This window comes from Chaetodon auriga, chromosome 14 (assembly GCF_051107435.1).
Source record: "Chaetodon auriga isolate fChaAug3 chromosome 14, fChaAug3.hap1, whole genome shotgun sequence".
Taxonomy (NCBI): Eukaryota; Metazoa; Chordata; class Actinopteri; order Chaetodontiformes; family Chaetodontidae; genus Chaetodon; species Chaetodon auriga.
In genome coordinates this window covers 5593808-5613604 of record NC_135087.1, presented here as the reverse complement: position 1 = coordinate 5613604, position 19797 = coordinate 5593808, and the positions used below count along the sequence as shown (strand labels likewise).

The 19797-nt window shown below is 42.3% G+C and overlaps 1 protein-coding gene across 1 annotated transcript in view; it reads right to left on the bottom strand.

Moving 5' to 3' along the window:
• Nucleotides 1–18643, bottom strand: part of mta1 (metastasis associated 1) — a 39585-nt gene extending 20942 nt beyond the window's left edge. Inside the window, exons 1-3 of the mRNA XM_076748348.1 lie at nt 18297–18643; nt 7256–7323; nt 4774–4867 (exon numbers count right to left, since the gene is read on the bottom strand). Of these exons, the coding sequence (XP_076604463.1) occupies nt 4774–4867; nt 7256–7323; nt 18297–18324 (190 nt within the window). The 5' untranslated portion in view covers nt 18325–18643. The remainder of the gene's footprint in view (nt 1–4773; nt 4868–7255; nt 7324–18296) is intronic.
• Between the last annotated feature and the right edge of the window lie 1154 nt (nt 18644–19797).

Below are 19797 nucleotides of genomic sequence, written 5' to 3'. Positions count from 1 at the left end.
GACAGAGTCTGTCTTCCAGACTGCTTATTGCTAATTTACTTAATATATGGCAGTGGAGGCCTTGGTTCAACAATGTGGAGGAAGGTGAGGGAGAAATCTGATTAGCAGCCAGCTGTATTTAAACATGGGTTTAACAGTAATCAGGCTGTCGCAGTGCATCTAAACATGTCCTCTGTTTCCCAGACTTAACCTCATTTCTCCCACTAACCTGGTTCCTGCTGTGCGCTTAAGCCTCTTCAAAAACATGGCAAGTCATTAAAGCAAAAGTTTAACAGCAGAAAGGCCAACACATCCCCAAAACTATATTTTGGCTAATCATGCAAACATTTGCATGCAGCATACAGGGGTATTTTTAGCTAAATTTCCTTTTATCTACAAACAATACAGCACAAAGGTGTTTATTAGCATGATTTCCCCTTTCTTCCCTGACAAACAGTACAAGTAAGTACATTTTTATATATTCAAGCAATTAAATTAATAAGATGCCTACTGTTGGCCAATGACAATATGAAACCGCTGTGTGCTCCCTAACAAGAGCAACAACCGTGTCAGCACCAGGCGGGGGTCTTGTCCTCACTTTGTAATCATTACAGCAGATAAGGCCGCAGTTCGTAAAGCTCTGCAGGCGGGGATGCAAATGAGAAATTCATCCTCTCACTGTAGGACCTTATAACATATCATCACTCTAGCCAAATATAGAGCAGTTGTGATGGTGAAGCTAAAGTGGTCCCACGTGGCACTACTACTGGCAGGGTGAGAGACCATCCTGAGAATGAATTTGCTTATACAAGCCTAATAAAAGCATCCAAAAAAAGATATGTGACATAGGTTTATGACCCACTTTGGAGCCCGAGCAAAAAGAATCCAGTAGCTCCAACATACAGTACTCAGCTCACGACAGGCCTGACACCAGTCACACTGACTCTACTCTAGTGCATCAGATCGCTGGAAACATTGTTGTCTATTGTTTGTGGGAGCTAGGAGCCACATCTCCAACATAGAGAAAGGTTTGAGTCATGGCAAATTCAAACGTCTGAAGGGAGGGGCCAGGGAGGTAAAATGCCAAGTCCGCCACAGAGGCTGACCACTCAGGAGGCCGCTTCGCTCACAGGGGAGGGGCTAACGCCGGAGTTGGAGGCCCCATTGAGGGAGTGCTCCGGATCTCTGCAAGCAAAATATTTGATCAATGACTCACAGCAGACACACATTAAGACACACAGGCTCATACGCACACACACGCACATACACTCAACTGCCATTCTCCACTAGTCCAGAACAAAACTGAATTAAATGTTCCCCTTTAGCAATTCCAGTGACAGGGCCCAGAGCTAAAAACTCAAGTCCATCATGCATGTATAAGCACACATGAACACACACAAGCGTACCCATACACACACACGGAGAGAGAGGCGCATGCAGCCAGGCTGCAGCTACAGAAATGCAGACAGGATACAGCCCACACCCATGCGGTGCACAGTCATTCCCACCATGCATTTTTTACATATTGCAAATGTCTGGAAGCCCCTTACCCAAACTGCAGCTGGCAACGCACAGCCAAAACCAAGAGGCCTATATGGGAACGGCCTATACAAACATCAGTGTGCCAATACTATCATATGATGCTTGGGTTTGTTCAACCACGAATGCAACAAAACCTTGATTGTTAGTGACATACTCGTGTTTACTTAAAGCTTACCACGTGACAAAAAATACATATACATCACAATGAAAACAACAACAAGAATCGGTTTTCTTGACAATATCATTCTATTAGCAGACACACTGAAGGTGTACATCTTCAGCACAATGACTAAAAATCCTACTTTAAAAAAAAAAGTACTGTGCAGAAAGAAGCAGCATTCAAATGTTTGAACACACACGAACGCTGTACAAAAATAATCACAGACTTTCTTAAAAGGGACACACACACTGACAAACTGATGCTGTGTGGTCCAACAGAACAAACAGTCCCCTCCTGCCACGGATACACCCCCAGGCCTCACACACACACACACACACACACACACACACACACACACACACACGCATACACACACACACGCATTTACACACACACAAACAAAAACACACACTCACGCATGCACATTCGCACCCCAAGAGCCAACATTAAGCCTGCCACACCCAGTCAAAGTCTAGTGGTTGGTTTTTCAAGCCTGGACTGCAGGATGGCAGCGTTTCTACTCGACATTTTTTGTCTCAAAATGAAGAAAATGATCAATGTGCAGCGCTAAGGCCCCTTCCCATGATGCATGCTACACCTACGTGCTGAGTATGTCCACAAAAAGCTATCCGTTCATCGGTCCACAAAGCTATGCCCACCTTATAGCAACTGCAACTTTCTGTCTGTGAGGCTGATATTTGCCATGGAGATCAGGTGGATGTGAGGCTGTGTGCGTGTGAATACATGAACGCGTGGATGCGTGCCCATACGAGGTCACAGCTACAGCTAATTTGCAGTAGTTTTAATTTGCACCTGTGGTATTGTAACAAAGCAGAAGAGTCACAGCGTCAGATCGGACTGTGTAGCCCGTTAAAGGCGTCAGTTTCCTTGAAATCCCCTCCCCCCACGTCGTTATCAACAGCGAAATCGGCGAGGGCTGCATCAATTTTTCCAATTTTCCAAAACAGACAGTCCGAAAAGCATTCCCACTTCAAGCAGCTACTGGCCTGGTGTGTAATAAAAAAGTAATGTGGGGTTTTAACTTCTCTGTCAAGCTCTCTTTTTTGATTCTCGGCACAGCTCTCCTGCCCTTTTTTGTGTAAACAACTGAGTGCACCGTAGAGATGAAAGACCCAAAGTGAGCGCTGTCACCCACATTTGTGTGATACATTTGCGTCTCGAGCTTCTCTATGAGGACAATTACCTTCGCTCCACCTCAAAGTGCGGCCATTCAGAACAGCTATAAACACTTTTGCCTTCAGACGTGGTCAGACTCCACTTGGTACGAACTGCTGAGCTTCAAGAATACCCTGGCCTTTAATCCTGCTTAACATTGTGTTTGTATGTACGTTTACGAAAGATAATTTCATGTTTGTTCAAATACGAAACAAAATAACAGAAATCTCACTATTGAAATATATAATCAGAGTCTTTAGCTCGCAAAAATATCCACCTAAACAATCATTCAGTCTTGAACTGAGTCACGTTTTTTCTGACAGCGAGTGTAAATTCTGCAAGTGGTCTGAATGTCTCAATCCACGCATAAGAAGATTTTACTCCTACATGTTCACTCATCATGAGTCTCACTCGAGAATTGTCATCTTTGCTCTCCTCTCCCACTTTGCATTACAAAATAAGTACATTGAAAATGTGATGGTTAACTTAACAATCACAGCCTAAATCTGCCAGTATGTATGCAGTGGGTGGTGGTATTTTCCCACTAAGATTACACTGAAGATGGGATGCTGCCCACAGCCAGCTCTTATTTCAGTGACAGTTGTAGTTTTTTTTTATAAATTCAATTCAGATAAATAGATTTCTAAACCTATATCCTCCTCTAAGCCAAAGTTGGCTTGCAGGCAGGGTTTACAATCGAGCCACCTAACAATCCACCACAACACAGAAACAGACAAATATCAGATGATTAGATTGGAGGAGTCAGTGGCTTCATACAGTGTCAAAATAGACCTTTTTTTATATGGTCAAAAGAGGTGATATCATAGCAAATATCCTGAAGTAGGAATAAATCCCACCTCCATCTTTGCTTCTTTACTTTTTCAATTCATGCAAGCAGTGTCCTGAAGGCATCACTTCCAACTGACCACTGGGAAGGTGACCAGGACATTCAAGAATGGCTCTGGTCTTTACTTACTGGTCCCTACTTATCCATCGCAGAAGCGCAAACATCAAGGAAAAAAAAACAAATCAGCTAAATCTGAGCGAGGCAACAAAATCAGGAAGGCAAAACGCTCCACTTCTGAAACACTCCCAGCGGGATTTGAATCCCTGTGGAGGACAAAACAAAACCACAACGCAGCCATGCCCAGTGAAATCTCCAGGTAAATTCAGGGCCTCGTAGTTGTAGAATATGGACGTGCATAATAAGGCACTGACAAGTGCTTCATGATGGGTGATAAACATAAGTAACTAGTTACTGGTGAATATGTGCATCTTAACATAAAGTGGTGCTCCTCTTCTTTCTGTCCCATGATCATTTTGAGTCACTGTTTGAATGTCTCTCTCTACAAAAAACATGCCAGTACTAAGATCATTAAAGGTCCACAGTGCTTTATGCAGAGCCCCTTCAAAGTCTTCCAGCTGTTCCAGATACTGCAGAACATGCACCACACTCCAACAGCACCATGTTCAAGCACACGCTACACACCCACGCTTAAGACTGGAAAGGCAAATATGCATGCATACACACACACACACACACACACACACACACACACAAGTGTCGTCATATTGATACACCCAACAGACTGAATGCTGTCTGCAATCAGGCCTATCAGAAGAGGGCTGCAGTCTGGACGTTTCTCTCAGCTCGGCGACAGTGCACAAACTCAATTCAATCTTGTGTCGTCCCTTGATAAAAATGTGGCGTGCGAACACGCCTTACAATGAAGCCAAATAGCAAATAGAGTAGTATTTTCCAGTTCAGGGAAATCTAGTTCAATTGGATATGAAGGCACTACAACTTTGCAGTGGAAAAGAACTGCAGAAGGTTGCCAAAAAGAGCAGTTTTAAATCCTGGTTGCCGTGTTTTTGATGCCTGGCGTTTGCTGGCTGGGTTACGGTCGGTCACTCACTTGCATGTTTGTCTGCCAGGGCGATGAGTGTGCTGGAGATGTCCCTGCGCCGGTAAAAACACACCACTTTGGCCTCCACGTTCCCATTGGCTGTCTGCAAAGCAGAGACAATCGACGTTACCACGGCAACAAGTGGTGCCGCACACAGAGCACCCACACACACACACACACACACACACGCGCACACACACACACAGATGAAAGACCCATAGACGAGGCTAGTTCTTAACGATGGCTGAAAACGCAGTGTGAGACTACAGCAATGCTCCAAAAATCACAATAAGTGTTGCAGTTAACAGGACAGCGTGGTGTGTTGGGGGTTGTCTGTGCAGTAATAGTATTCGTTTTCCTAATACTTCCAAGTATTCGTATTCCCAGTAATAGTACACTGGTATGTTGATATGACGTTGTTTTAAAACCAAGAGTTGCATGACAATGTTTTATTGAAAGGTGCCTGAAACAAGAGAACGAGAGCGCTCGAGGTCTGGAAAGCAATGAGGCGCATTTAGAAATTGATTAGTCCCTTTTACCTCTTCTCTTACTCCCTACACATAAAAAAATGTAATAATAGAGTAGAAACTGCAATATTGATAAGCTGTGATACTCTTAAGTGTTAACATATCATTGACAATCACATTTGTATCTGATTATAGAGCAGGCATATTGGATTAGGGACTCTCTCATGAATACTACTGGTGAGATGTAATGTGAGGACAAGATGAATGGAGAGACGGGGAACAAGCAGTCCTATTCCTTTACATTCTGCAGACACTTCAGCACTGCATAATTTCTACTTTTTACCAATCACCAAATAATTAAAGACAAGTTCTTCATGAAAAGCTAAGGACTGTGAATGCAATTCTTATTTAGGTTTTGTTCTTTTGTTGCATGGTACAGATTCGGTCACGGTTAATCTGGAGAGAATTAACTTATTTTCTCTGTAGCATTTCCTTGTGCGTGCCAGTTAAAACTATAAAGCTAACATGGTCTATAGGCCAAGTGAAGCAGAACATAACGGAGGATAATAACACAGGAACAGACCAGCATTCACAGATCTACAGTCAGCACTATGCCATGAGTATGGGTGGAAGAAAACAAAGAAAAGCCATATTTATGATCATGAGGATGCGTTAATATACAATTTAAACATGCACTGCTTCAGTAAAATCACAAAGCCATATGACAAAGTCAACAAAATTGAGAGTATTTCCCCCTTCAGCATTTCTATTATAAATTCATATATATTTACATGTGCATGCAAGTTTAAACTGGAAACCTAACTTGTCCTGCAGTCCAATTACAGCAGAACATAACACAGGATGGTAAGAGTCGAACTGGTCGCACAAACAGAGATACACAGGAGGACCTGAGTATGTGTGTGTGTTAGAAATAAAGAAAAATAATCTGGTGTGATCACAGCGATCCATCGAGGTGTAGCTGAAATATGTGGCAGTCAAGCAGCAAAGCTGATCAATCTTCTACAAGCATTCCCCGTCTGATCTCAAAGTTTAGAAGTTAACGTCACACTTTGTGCGTGAGTTTGAATGATGAGCAAATTTTCTCCACTGTGATGATTTTTGGCTCCTCAATAAAAAGCTTATTTTTGTCCTGAAATGTCGCTTGGACAAAACAGGCCATCTCACACCAACATACTGCAGATGAGGAAATTGTGATGTGCATTTCTCTATTCTTTCGGGTTTTTTTCTTAATTCTAGAAATTATGGCACTACATTAAAGATAGTGGTTTGGACACTTTGCACACTGCTGCCATTACGTACAAATGCTTTCAGGCCATCATTCCAGCCAAATTCTTCTCTTTCTGTGTTTTCAGTCGTTTTAAGCAGCTGATTTTTCCCTACACTTTTTTATACTTCCTAGACGGGTATCTCCAACCTTATGGAGGAGACACCCAGAGATCCCTGAGGAGCACAGAGACTGACAGTGACAGGCAGAATAGAGGGCTCACTCTGAGCTCTGTGTCAATCACATTAAACAGCCTCCATATTATCCAGCACAGGCCTGGGACAGGGGACAGACAGCAGGCACCTGTAACTAGTCTGCAGAGACAGGCCTCTTATTCTGCTTCTTTCACTGAACAATGTACGAGATGGCAGACTGGGATTTACCAGACATCATTATTATCATATTTCATACTTGGAATTCTGTTTCCTGCTTTTAGTGCAACAAAGATATATATATATATTTTTTTTTTATTATGTTAGTGGCATATCAACAATTAGCAAAGCTTGCTTATCATCAATGATGAGCGTCTCTCTAAAGGTTGGCATAAGACTCAAAATAAGCAGTAAAATAATTTTGCTTCTTAAGCAAATAATAATCTTTATACTGTGAATGTGTCAAATCAGAGTGAAGAAGAGTGGGTTTGTAGAGCGGTGACGGAGGAGTGAAATCTGATGTGAAACTGTCAGATCTGTGTTGCATTCAAGGATACCAATTGAACCTCAGACAGGCACACACTCACCTTGTTCAACTCCTCTATCCTCCTGATCAGCAGTGGGTTACTGGACGAGTTCTCAAAATACACATAATCTGCAGAGGAACAGCAGGGAAGAGGAAGAGGAAGAGAAAGAGGGAGAGGAGAATGGAAAGTGAAAGGAAAAGAGCAAAGAGAAATGTCAGTCAGGACTGCGAGATCATCCAAGGTGATTTCCAGTTGGACCGCACAATGACAGCATAATTAGTGAACAGGAAAGTGCTACACAGACATCAACCAAATGCTGGTTTAACTTGATTGGGTTGGGAGCTGTAGCTGGGAGGTCTGACTGAATTAGACGTTGACGCACCAATACACTCACACACACAAACACGCACACACAAACAAGTCAGGCCGTCCATTGAGGCTGCAGCCTTGTATTTCCTCATGCTTTCTTTGTCTCATTGCTCCGTTCATCCCCCCCATGTGTGTTGTTGTTTGCATGCATGGCGCATCTGCATTTGTGTGGGTGTGTATGAGAGACTGCACAAGCTGCACCACGCATGTGTGACTTTACTATGCATTCAAGTGTGCGTGTGTGTGTGTGTGTGTGTGTGGTTCCTGGCACTGCTCCAGGCCCATTGGAGGCTTAGCTCTCACCAGGATGTCCCCACAGGCCCCAGTCTTGGTAGGGTGCCTGGTCTTAGCCCTGCATGTGTCTTGGCTGAGTGCTGTCAGATTATACCCCACACTTGGACGGTTGCCTAGAGGTGGAGCCATCCTCCCTTCACCCTGAACCTCCCCCTCCCATCCCCCCCACACTCCCCGAGGCCCCCCGTCTTCTTGACCGACGAGGCCAGAGATCGCCCAAAATTCCAGCAGCATACCCGCGATACATACTGACTCCTGCTTTTATTTCCTGCACCTCCTGTGTCCAACACTAACTGGTTTAGGCATGCACTCATCATGCTCGCACACCCAGGATCTGCTCTGACATCCGAATCTATCGTGCATTGCTATGACTACCAAACTTAAAGGAAGAATCCACCTTCAAACCCTTGAACACTGCTGGAACGATCATCGTGTATCTTGTATTTAGAAAAACTTCATACACACGTTTTGTCTGTTCTGACTTTTTGGCATCGACAGCTTCAGAATAAAGACACTGTAACATGAATGAAAGAACATCGTGCTGAAACAATGAGAAGAGTAACCAATTCATGAGCTGACAGAAAACTAATGGACAGCTATTTCGAGAGTTGTGAAGCAAAAAGTCCAAAACAGTCTTTGTTTACATGCTTCTCAAATGTTTAAAAAAAAAAAAAAAAAGCTGATTTTCTTGTTTCTTGCCATGTCTGTAGTACTGGCAACATCTGGCATCAACCTCGACTAACAATCAAAAAATCTGCTGATTATTATCAAGATTAGTCGATTAATCAACTACACGTATGTTAGGTTTGTTGTCCTGTCAGCGCCCTTGATCAAGGGACTGGTGTAGAACTGGAGTTGGTTCCCGGGGGGCGCACAGTGGCTGCCCACTTCCTTTAAAACTTTGGATGGGTTAAATGCAGAGAACAGATTTCAAAATATGCTGCACCATGTATGAGGGCACATGTGACAACAAATTGATTTGTAATAAAATGTGAGAGAAGAAAAAAACAATGTCCATATAATTTCCCCGAGCCTGAGGTGACATCTTCAAAGGTCTTCTTATGTCCGACCAACAGTCCAAAACTCAAAGATATGAAATTTACAATGATATAAAACAGAACGACAAAGCCTCAACAATCAGGAAGCTGTGGAACGGTTGGTAAAACTGACTTCTATCTGGGCTCATCTTGAGACATGTCTTCAGTTCCCTCAGACTTGTCTTGATCACCGTCTCCTGTCAGTCCAGTTAACTTTTTTTACACCTCTTTTGCACAAAGGTTTGGAAAGATGTACTTCGAGCACAAGGTTGTGCAGAAATGTTCCACTAAACTGGCTAAAAGCTGACAATGAGTAGGTGGAGTACAAAGTAAATTCAATTTAACGGTCCCTAATATTCTGAACGCAGTGAATGGTATTCAATTATCCTGAATGATAATCTGTATGAAGACGTGAAAACTCTTGTGGGTTAACCAAAGCAGCAGCAGTAGTTCAGGCGGCATGTTTACTGTCATTCCTATAACAGCTTCTTCTGGCAACCGCAGACACATATTCACTACTCAACATCGCTCTGAGACGGGGAGAGATCGTAACACCATGCCTGTCTACTCTTCACCCTGTAGCAGCTTGTTACCAGACTCCACTGCCGCTGTGACATCTTTGTCCTGCTGCTGAATATCAAATAGTCCGACCTGAAATTGAGCAGCACTGGGACAGAAGATGAAGACAAGATATCAGACCCGTGCGTTCTCTCAAACACAGGGGAGGCGGCCGGCTGGAGGTCAGAGGTCAGAGAAACTGGTTTGTGACTAGTTCTGATCACCAGGCTGGCTGTGAAAGTGAGTGAGCCTCTATGCCTTCAGTGAAAAACCACAGCCGAGGTGCGTTTGAGCGACAAACGTGATTAGAGCGAAAACAATTTGGTGATTGTAATCGATTAATCTATCACAAGAAAATTAATTAGTTGTGTTATGTATTACCAATCATTCATTTTCAAGCCAAACTACCCGGCGCACGATGCTTCCAGCAACACAAATGTGAGGATTTTCTGCGTTTCTCTCATCTTACATTTGAGTATCTTTTGGTCTAAAGATAAGACTTCATTTATTCCACACAGGGGAAATTCACCTGTTACAGCAGCAGATTTAAAAAGGAGAGGCCCAAAAACAGAACAAGTAGAACAAAATAAACGATAAAAAGATAACAAATAAAATCTACAAAATAAAAATCAATTATTAGAAGGTTATGTATGTTTTATACAAAGACAATAAAAATAAGCATTGCCAAAAATATAATGAAATATTTGTGTATATACTGTGCACTGTGTACACATAGACTTTATCACAGGATAAAGACTGTTGCATTTGAATGCATCACCTTCGAAAATTCCAAGCAAAATTATTATTATTACCATTTTCTTCTTTGTTACAGATCAAAAAATGAATTTGAAATTCAAGAGGAGACTCTGTAGATAAAAACCAAAAACCCTCAACTTTATTCCCATTGGCTAACAGTGAAAGCTGCTGTACTGCTCTCCTGTATGGAAATTAGGGCTGCAGATAACAGTCATTTCCATGATCACTTAATCTGTCAACTATTTTTAGATTAGCTGCTAATCTGTGAGATGTCTGGAAATTTTTTTTCCTGAGATTAAGGTGATGTCTTCCATCTGAGTCACTGTTTAGTCTCTTAAGTGTGAGAAAAAAAGTGAAAAAACTGCAGCGGCAAGTTCCCGGAGCTCTGGGTAACATCTGAGTTGCTTATTTAGTGTAACAAACAGCCCAGAACTGAAAGATTTTCAATCTACAAAGACATGAAATAGAAAAAAGCAATGTGATATGATCAGATAAGAGGAGCGGTAACCAGCGGGTTTGCTTGATAAAACTAAAGGCCTCATCACTTCAGCTCTGAGGTGAATGTACGAACTGTAACTGGATATTCTGTTCAAAATTCAAGCACGTCTGATGATTGAGGAAACATCCCGTGGACGCATAAAGGTAAATAAAATTGCCAATGTTCTATTGAGCCTTGATCAAAAAGTTGTTTGACGCTCAAAAACAGGCACAGGCGCAGGACAAACCGCGGAGAGAAATGTTGACGCTTAATTGCGGTCTTCAACGTTTGCCAGCTCCGAGGGATTCATTAATCCAGGGCCAAAATGCGTCATGACCGTTTCAAACTGAAGCAGAGCCACATGTCTACATGGAGTTTTGGTGTGGGGTTGGGTGTGAATTGCCGCCACACACCAAGACCACTTTTGGTGACGCCACATTTCTTCCAGAACATTGCGACTTTGAAGGTGGGATATTGGGCACAGCTCGCCGTCTTCCTTTTTCCTGGCTCGGGAACTTAAGCTGCCAAGAATAGAATGACTTTACGCGTCCCCTCCTGTCGCCCCCAGAAAGAAAAAGCGAAAACGGGAGGAAAATGGTTAAGTGACAGTCAAGAGTGGGTTGTTTGAGTGTTTGAGTTTCCACCATGTGAGGAGCTGAAGCTTCATAGAGAGCGAGCCGGAGAGGAACTCAAAATGAGAGCAACAGAGAGAAAGAGAGGGCCTGTAGGCACTGAGCAGCGTCACTCAGTCTCTCCGTTTCCCATCAGCCCTCCCGCCGCCTCAATCCGCGTACAACACCCCCCCACCACCACCACCACTCTCCATCCCCCTCTCCCTGAGTCAGCCAATCAGCAGGCTCCGGCGCCTGTGATGTCACAGTGCAGTTGGATTTTCTGTGAGCCAATCAAGGCATGTTACTGAGCCCCAAAAGAGAGAGTCTGCTGGGCTGATTCAAACCAGGCCAGAGACAGACAGACAGACAGACAGACAGACAGACAGACAGACAGACAGACAGATGCGATGATGAGAGAGGGGAAAACAGGAGATAACTGATGGAGAGAACGACATGGACAGAAAGAGAGACTGGAGACAGTCTGGAGGATCAGACAGCCCAGCAGAAATGTTAAGTGGGTGAATCAGTTGGTAAGACAGTTAAAATCTGAAAGGAGACACAATGAAAAGGACACATTAACTGGACTAACTGGAAAACATACCACCAAAAAAGTACCTAATACCCTCACCACGCATCACCCAAACTACGCACTTTAATTTCAATGGTAAAACTGATCCAGTTTCTACCGGTTAGTCTGTAATGATATTATCTTATTTGTTAGTTTGCAAAACATCCAAAACATGGCGATGACAATTATTAACATAACAGAGGCTGCTTTCAAAAACCTGACTGGCATAATTATAGTATGCCATCACCTGTGCCTACTTTAAAAAAAACAAAGTACCACATGTACAAAATGCACTACTGACAGTGGAGGCTGTAAAAACAAGTCTTTGCATGGCTTGGCATCAGAATGGAAGGAGTCTTTAACTGCCTATGTCAGCACTTGCACGTTGTCTTGAATCTTTGATGGTCTGAATGATCGTCATACGGAAATTTTCATTTTACGCTACACCTCAGGGAAATAATGAGAAGCCCCCTAAAGGTCGCAAGATGGTAAACATTTCTAATACACAAAATGATGTTATTACTAAATCTAAATACTAATAAATCTCTGCTTACTGACTTTCATCTTTTTAGGACTCAAAAAACTATTCAATTGGAACTATTTGCAACTGGTGCTATGAAGCTTGGGTTCCAGTGCGTCAGCGTATCATATGTCTTACACACCTATATATCCCACAGAAGCAGCTCTGCCACCGCATCAAACACACTATCTGCCAGCATTTGGCGATCACCTGATAAGAGAGTCAAGACGGCTCCTGCCCTGGCACTCCATTTAAGCAGTATTCCCCACCCTTGCTGCCACGTAATATACAGCATGCCAGCAGTAAAGCCTAATGGGAGTGGACCCAGTTCAAGCAGGCACAGACACACACTGGAAGCATCACGAGCAGAGTTGGACTAACTGACTAAGAACTAGGAATGCATACGGACTGAAGTTCTTCATTACAGGTGTCAATATAATAGTAATAATAATATTGAAAATGAAGACGGCTGGGCTACAGCTAAGAGGGGAGATGGAGAAGCAGTAAATGGAGAACGTGAAACATCCACCCACGCCTGACCATGCACGCAAACCCCCACCACACCCCACACTCTATCCAATGCTTACTCACACAGTCACACTGAGAGGTGTGTCTGTTGTCGTGAGCAGCAACCATGGAAGAGATTATGGCTCAGACTGCCATAGTATAGATGGAGGTTTCTATGGTAATGGCAGGGAATTTAATCTTCTGAATCAATCTCACACCTCGTTTTCGCACTTTGATATCACTCACTTTCACTCTAACTGGCATAATCAACCTAGACACAGCTGCACACATCTGGTTAAAGCCAGACCAAAGCAACTATGCATCCATCTGTCTAAACTACCACTTCCTCTCGTCATTCCTGGCTGAAGAAGGTGAACATCTACTTTCACAGAACAGGTAAATGTCTCTTCTGACCTTGGAGACAATCCACACTGAAAACTTGGATGTACAGTAAAACATGAGAGATATGCCTTTTTCGTAAACGTCAGAGTTAAGTTTAGTTCAGTGTTTTTAAGCCGAGAGGTATTTTGATCTTATAAACTGTGGCAGCAACTTAACCACCACCGTGCATCTGCCTTGCACTTGTGTTGCAGCCCCCACTGCAGCTTGTTCTTATTCAAATGTGACTAATCAGCAAGTGTGTGGAGATTTTACACAAAACTCTTCTCTCAAACAACTATTTTTGGGCAGTTTAGACGACCCGGTCTTAAAATCCTAACAGCTGAGCAGAGACACAGAGACCTATCGCCACAAGGCTGATAGCTCGCAGCAAATACTGCGCGTTGTGATGGATGTACGTGCAGTTCGGCCTCTAAAGAAATGTGATGATGGAGACACTTTGCTGAATGAATCTAATGGCTGTCGTGCATCTCTCCGACAGTCCGCCGTGAATTGGGCCGCATGGCTGTGAGCAAGCCTCAGAACTTGACTCTGCGAGTACACCCACCAGACTTGCAAGAGAGGCAACTGCCAGCGTGGGAAATTAACGCCGGTCACCAGCCAAACAAAGTGTGGGCACTGCAAGTTTGTCAGTTTGTAAATTAGTAAACACTACAACACCTTTAAGCAGGTTTTGAGTCATAACTGGCAGCGTGGAGAAAATGCTCACCAGCCAAAAGAAATGCGGACATTGACAGTAAAGTTTGTCACTTTTTTAAGTGAGTAAACAGCACACACATTTAGCACATTCTGTACAAAAGTTGTCACACTTCAACAGCTTCACAAGTTTTCAAGCCCTTCGTAAAACAATAGTCAGTTGCCCATATGAAGATTGACACAGATGTTACTTGCTGCAGTAACTCCTTCCTAATGTGCTTCCAATTTAAGTAATAAGTAAAATGCACAGTGCTCATTATATAGAAAAAAAATCATGAGAAAGTTTATCTGAAGCTAATATAAGGCTTTGTGTCTTTGTGTTTAGCGTCCAAAGTTACCATCTCCTTAGTACAAAATTCCCTCTGTGTTCCTGTTCCTCCTCTGCAGACAGTTTGTAGGAAAAAAAGAGGAGATTTTGAACTAGAAAATCTACAACTTTGGAGGATACCCTCTTGATACGTCTACCAAAGGCAGATAGGAATTTAGCACCACATGAAAAAAATGTATCCCCTTTATTCATCTGAATGGGAGCAGACCAGTAGTGCAGCAGAGGAGCAAATGCAGAGGGCTTCAGAAAAAAAGTGCACATATGGTTGTGTTACCTTAGAATGAGCTTTTTATATCTACAGAGGGAGTGGGTCCTCTTCCTCAGAGTCCGCCATGTTGCACCGCCATGTTTCTGTAGTAGTTCCTAGCTTACAAACCAAACGGTGGCTTTACAGAGCGGCTTTCATTTTTAAGAGTCCTGCAGCCATCATAGGTTCTCCTACATACTTGGAAAGGGAGCAGTGAAGCGAGGGGTATTCAGATGGTTGCAATCTGCAACCTCACCCCGAGATGCCACTAAATCCTACAAACTGGTCTTTAAAAACGTGAACGCCTTATTTCTGGCAAATGCCAAACTGAACCGAGCGCTGACTATGACGGAGCATGTCTTGTCATGCTGTTACTATAGTTACAATCACATGTTGTTGTTTATTTCGTGATGGCTTGGTGTTAAACAGTGAACTGCAGTTTTATGTGACAACAATACATGTTAATAGCAAATGCACTGAAGTACTTAAGCTAAGTATAGTTTGGAGGTAAAACGTTTGCGTTTGGCATTAATGTTACAGACAAATGAGTGTTTATATTTTCCCAAACTTCTGTCAGAGATGAAAGTAAACAGATACATTTACTCCAGTTCTGTACTTGAGTTCACTTCTGAGGTACAACTCCCAACTACAGATGATAAAAAAACAAAGTAAAGACACATCATTTGGATTTTGGGACGGTTCACATTCCACTTTGGAATGGTTAAGATTGTTTTTCATTGATGGTTCCGGGACAGTGGTGAAAAAAAAATTATTCTGGAGCACTGGTTTTAAGACAGTCTTAAGTGTCTTAAAACCAGCACACAGATTTAGATCTCAACAACACAATTTCATTTTGATACGAGCAAGTCTCGCTGAATTGATTCTTGTTTTAACTTCCGTGGTCAGTGCACAAAACTCTGGGCTAGTTTCTCTTCCCTTCCCACCATTAAGATGGTAAGATTTATGATATAGCCTATACTTAGTCATCAGCACTGTCCTGTGCATGGGGGAAAGCACTAGGAAGAAGCACTGCAGGCACAGGAAGAGTGGCGTGTGGCCTGCACGATAAAAACAAAGACATCAGTGCCGACGGAGCCAGCTTTTGTCCACGGTTCATTCACAAGGGAAGTCCTTGCTTTTCCAAGACGATCCTGCATTGTCTTGCAAAGCAGCCGCGATCTTTCGAAGGGTTCTGCTTTATTTGGATGTTGAGTTGAACTGGTCTCAGGAGAGGCTTCAGTCAATTATGAGGCCTTATTTTTGGCCTAAATTGTGCTTGTTTTTGATATAAATCATTATTGTGACTGTGCAAAAGAACTATAATGGTATGTTTATTCAGTAATTATATTTTTATGCTTTGTGGTTTCAGATTAGTTTAGGTTATTACACAATAAGGCCTACTCATAATGTTTCAGTTTTACCTACCAAGGGTGAACAATAAATTTATGGTATTAGTTTGTTAAGTTTCACATATTTAGAAAATGTCATTGACACCAAGATCTCTCTTGCAAGACAGACCTGAGAACTAATTAGACATACAAAAGGCCACAACAAGACAATTCATTGACTCTCTCTCACACACACACACACACACACACACACACACACACACACACAGAGCCACACTAATTAAAACAATCACAAACATTATCAGAAACATACGGTAGCAAAGCTCTGATGTCTCTCGGAGGAATGAGTGTCTCTGACTTCAAGATGTGTTGAAGCTCATTCCAGTACTGCTGTCCCCAGAAAAAGGGACATTACAGTGCCAAGTTGGAAAATTATTATTATTTATGTATAGAGTAAACAGCACTGGGCCTAACATTGACCAGTGAGGGACGCCTGTATCGACCATTTGAAAATGTGATTTGAAACAAACAGCAACAACAGTTGCACATCAGAGAGATGTGACTCGAAGCAGCTGTGTGCAGAAACATCAAAACCCACAAAAAGGGGCCGATTTAACAAAATGTTGTGATTAAAAGTATAAGGAGCTTTAGATGGATATAAAAAGAGTCCTACACAGTGTTGGTTTTTACAAAGTGAGTTAACACCAACAGCAGTTGACTTGTGATTCTAGGATACTGGCCAGCTTGGATATAGGTTGATACTTGTTGTAATGTATATATTGTGAGTAGTTCAATTAGATTCATTTAATTCCATTTAAAACCACAGTGTGCTCTGGTATCTGGGCCAAAATACAAAAGCTACAAGGTAGGGAGACAGAGAGGGAAATACAGTGAACCACTCATTTTTACTGTCTTGCAAGCAAATTAGTTGACACACAAGCTCGACTGGTAAGCATCTCAACAGAAGAGGATGACACAGTGAAGAGACGTACTAAATTCAGCAACATCTGGCCGGTGAAGTGTTAACTTTCTGCCCTGCTCTGGACATAATCCCTCTTCTCACTCAGGTAGGCCTTGTTTCATTTGACTAAATCAGCAGGCTATGACGTTCACTACATCCTATTCTCGATGCAGGTACCACGCCAAGGAGAGTCACAGCCTTCCTGTTACACTAGACTATTGTCAGCAATCAAGTGGAAATATGTGGTCCGAATGCTAGCAGACAACTCTTGCTTTCTCTCCATTTGACATATACAATACGCAACCATAGCTGGGACAACATTGGACCACAATCAATATCATGAATGATAATATCTGCTTGATGGAGATGGATAAGGGGACTGTCCCCTGAATAGTTACACCTGCCATCTGCAGTATACCTGCCATGGCACACCTTTATGTGGCTGCACTTTTCGACAGGGACGTTTGGAGAACATGCTGCGAGTTCTCTAATAAAATGTAACGCTGACTCAAAATCCTGCAGCACTCCTGTTTTTTGCATGTAAAGCATATGATTGTTGTCCTTTCTTTTCTGTTGTAATGGTCTGTCCTTTCTCATATCCAGTGATCAGGGGAAACAAGTCCCCTAAAAACAACCAGTGGCTTATTTAAGCTAAGGTTTAGCTGCAGTAACTTACATGTCTATTTTAACACAGTACCTACATGAATCAAGGCAACATTAGCAGAAACTGGATGGGAGGGGAAATGGGAATCTTAATTAGGTATAAAATAGAGTTACCAGTTCAAATTAAGATAAAAATAACAATGGTTAAAAATGTGACTTTTTTTGCAGGTATCGTATTTATAGTGCAATTTTCCCATCTCAGCTCTTGTAGTTAAGAGGTAGGCATTAACTTTTTTTTTTTTTTACACTACCTCCTTTCTCTGTACTTTTCTCTGTGAAAAAGCAGCTTCCCTGCAAGTCTTCAGGGGTTTCTGCAGGTCAGTCAAGGACTAATACTGTTGGTTATCGTTATGAAAGGGTAGCCGGGCAGTAGTTGAATGACACGCAAAACTTTTACAATACGTTCGCCATGTTACCTTAAATATAACGTTATACAAACACAATGCATACTGCGTTAGGTGCAGCGGCATACTGAAGGAGTTGTTTGGGATATCCTAAGTTACAACAAACAAAAGAAACGAGGGAATCCGACAACGGTTCAGTAAGCGAACCACTACTCTTCATCACCATCCTCCTCTTCACACAGTCACCATCATCATCTGTGAAGCACAAGGCTCTTTAGCTTTAGGGAAATAATAGAAGGGAAGGAAAGACGGACCACGCTCTGTGTATACATAAAAGACCCGCGTAGAATCATGGCGAGTCCGCTTTAAAAATACTATGGGAAGGTTCTACAATGTTACCCCCTCCACCTTACCTCCAACCCGGTACATGTTCGCTGCCATGACTGCCCCCGGTCCCTGGCTTCCTCTCCAGGTAGAGGGGTGGCTCTCTTCTCTCTCGCGCCGCCGGAGCTATGTTAGCACTGCCGCCGCTGTGTGTTGGAAAATGGTGGATTGATCAATACGAAACAGACTAGCTGAGCGACCTTAAAGAGACAGTGCACGTTATTTCCAAACCCGAAGTTGGGCGGCAGTATTTGGACCAAGCGGTGAAAGAAATTACTGATTTCATTCCCAGTTAAATTTTGTTACCGTTAGCGGCTAGCATTTCGAAATTAGCCGTTAACGTTAGCTGCGCCACAGGCGTTCCTACAGCCTGACTAGTGACGTCACGGATTCGTCCAAAACCAACGATTATCTGATTTATTTTAGTTACTAATTAATAGTACCAGCAGAGTTAATTAGTTCGATTTTCGCGTAATTGTTGGTTTTGATTATACTTGGAGGAAGAAAATGTTCGTTTTAGTGTGGACATTTCCTTAACTGACTTGGTTTAACACAGAAACTAGCTTAACAGCTCGAGCAAGTTGTTACCATGTAGTGGCTTTACCCTGGTTAAAGCAATACAACTATCGCGATATTTAGAGATGACACCCCGGTTAAACACTGTTGAAGAGTTTGCTGAGGAAACACGCTGTGAAGAAATGTGTTATTTTATATATTTATATAAGCACATCTGGAACTTGGTGTACCAGAAAATTACACATCCCTATGCCATCAGTAAAACCGGTGCTGTGACGTTGTGATCCCAAATCCCAAAGCTCAGTGGTGTCACGCGAGGTCCGTGAACCACCAGGGGAGGGCCCCCCACGGGGTTAATAGGCTTAGGTACATTTAACTAATGTATGTAAGACTGGTCACTAAATCCATAGATTTATCCCTGACTGCTGTGACAGTTGATTGACATTGCATTGCAGTTAACGTAGGGTGTTTGGTGCAGTGGTTAAAGTTGCATGTATTTGCTGATTGTTTTGTATGTGCTTTTAGGGATAAGATTTAGTGTGGGATATTCTTGTCATGCATGCAGTGATACAAGTGTACAACATACAATCAGTATCTGTTATCTTTATAGTAGCTTTAAACTTTGTATCTTTAAAGCAATTTGCCTGCATGGTTCAATAAAGTTCTTCTAAATCTGAATTTGAATGATACAACACTGCAATTACTGTTGATTTTAGTTTTTCCTTCATGATGAGAGTTTGTGAGGTCAAATCAAATTCTGTTTTTAATTTTTTATATTTTTCTGACTAATCATTTCCTTTTGTTCACATAAAGTTGTGTGTTAGCTGTTAGTTTGCCATCAGGTCATTATTAATCAAGCTGGGAATTTATTTGCACGCTGCAGTGAAGGTTGATTCATTAATGGCATGTTCTATATAGCTCATATTCACATATATTTAGCTCATATTTTGTCAGATTTAATGCAATAAGGGCAACACAGTGACTGTATGATATTATGGGATACACAGGATTCTG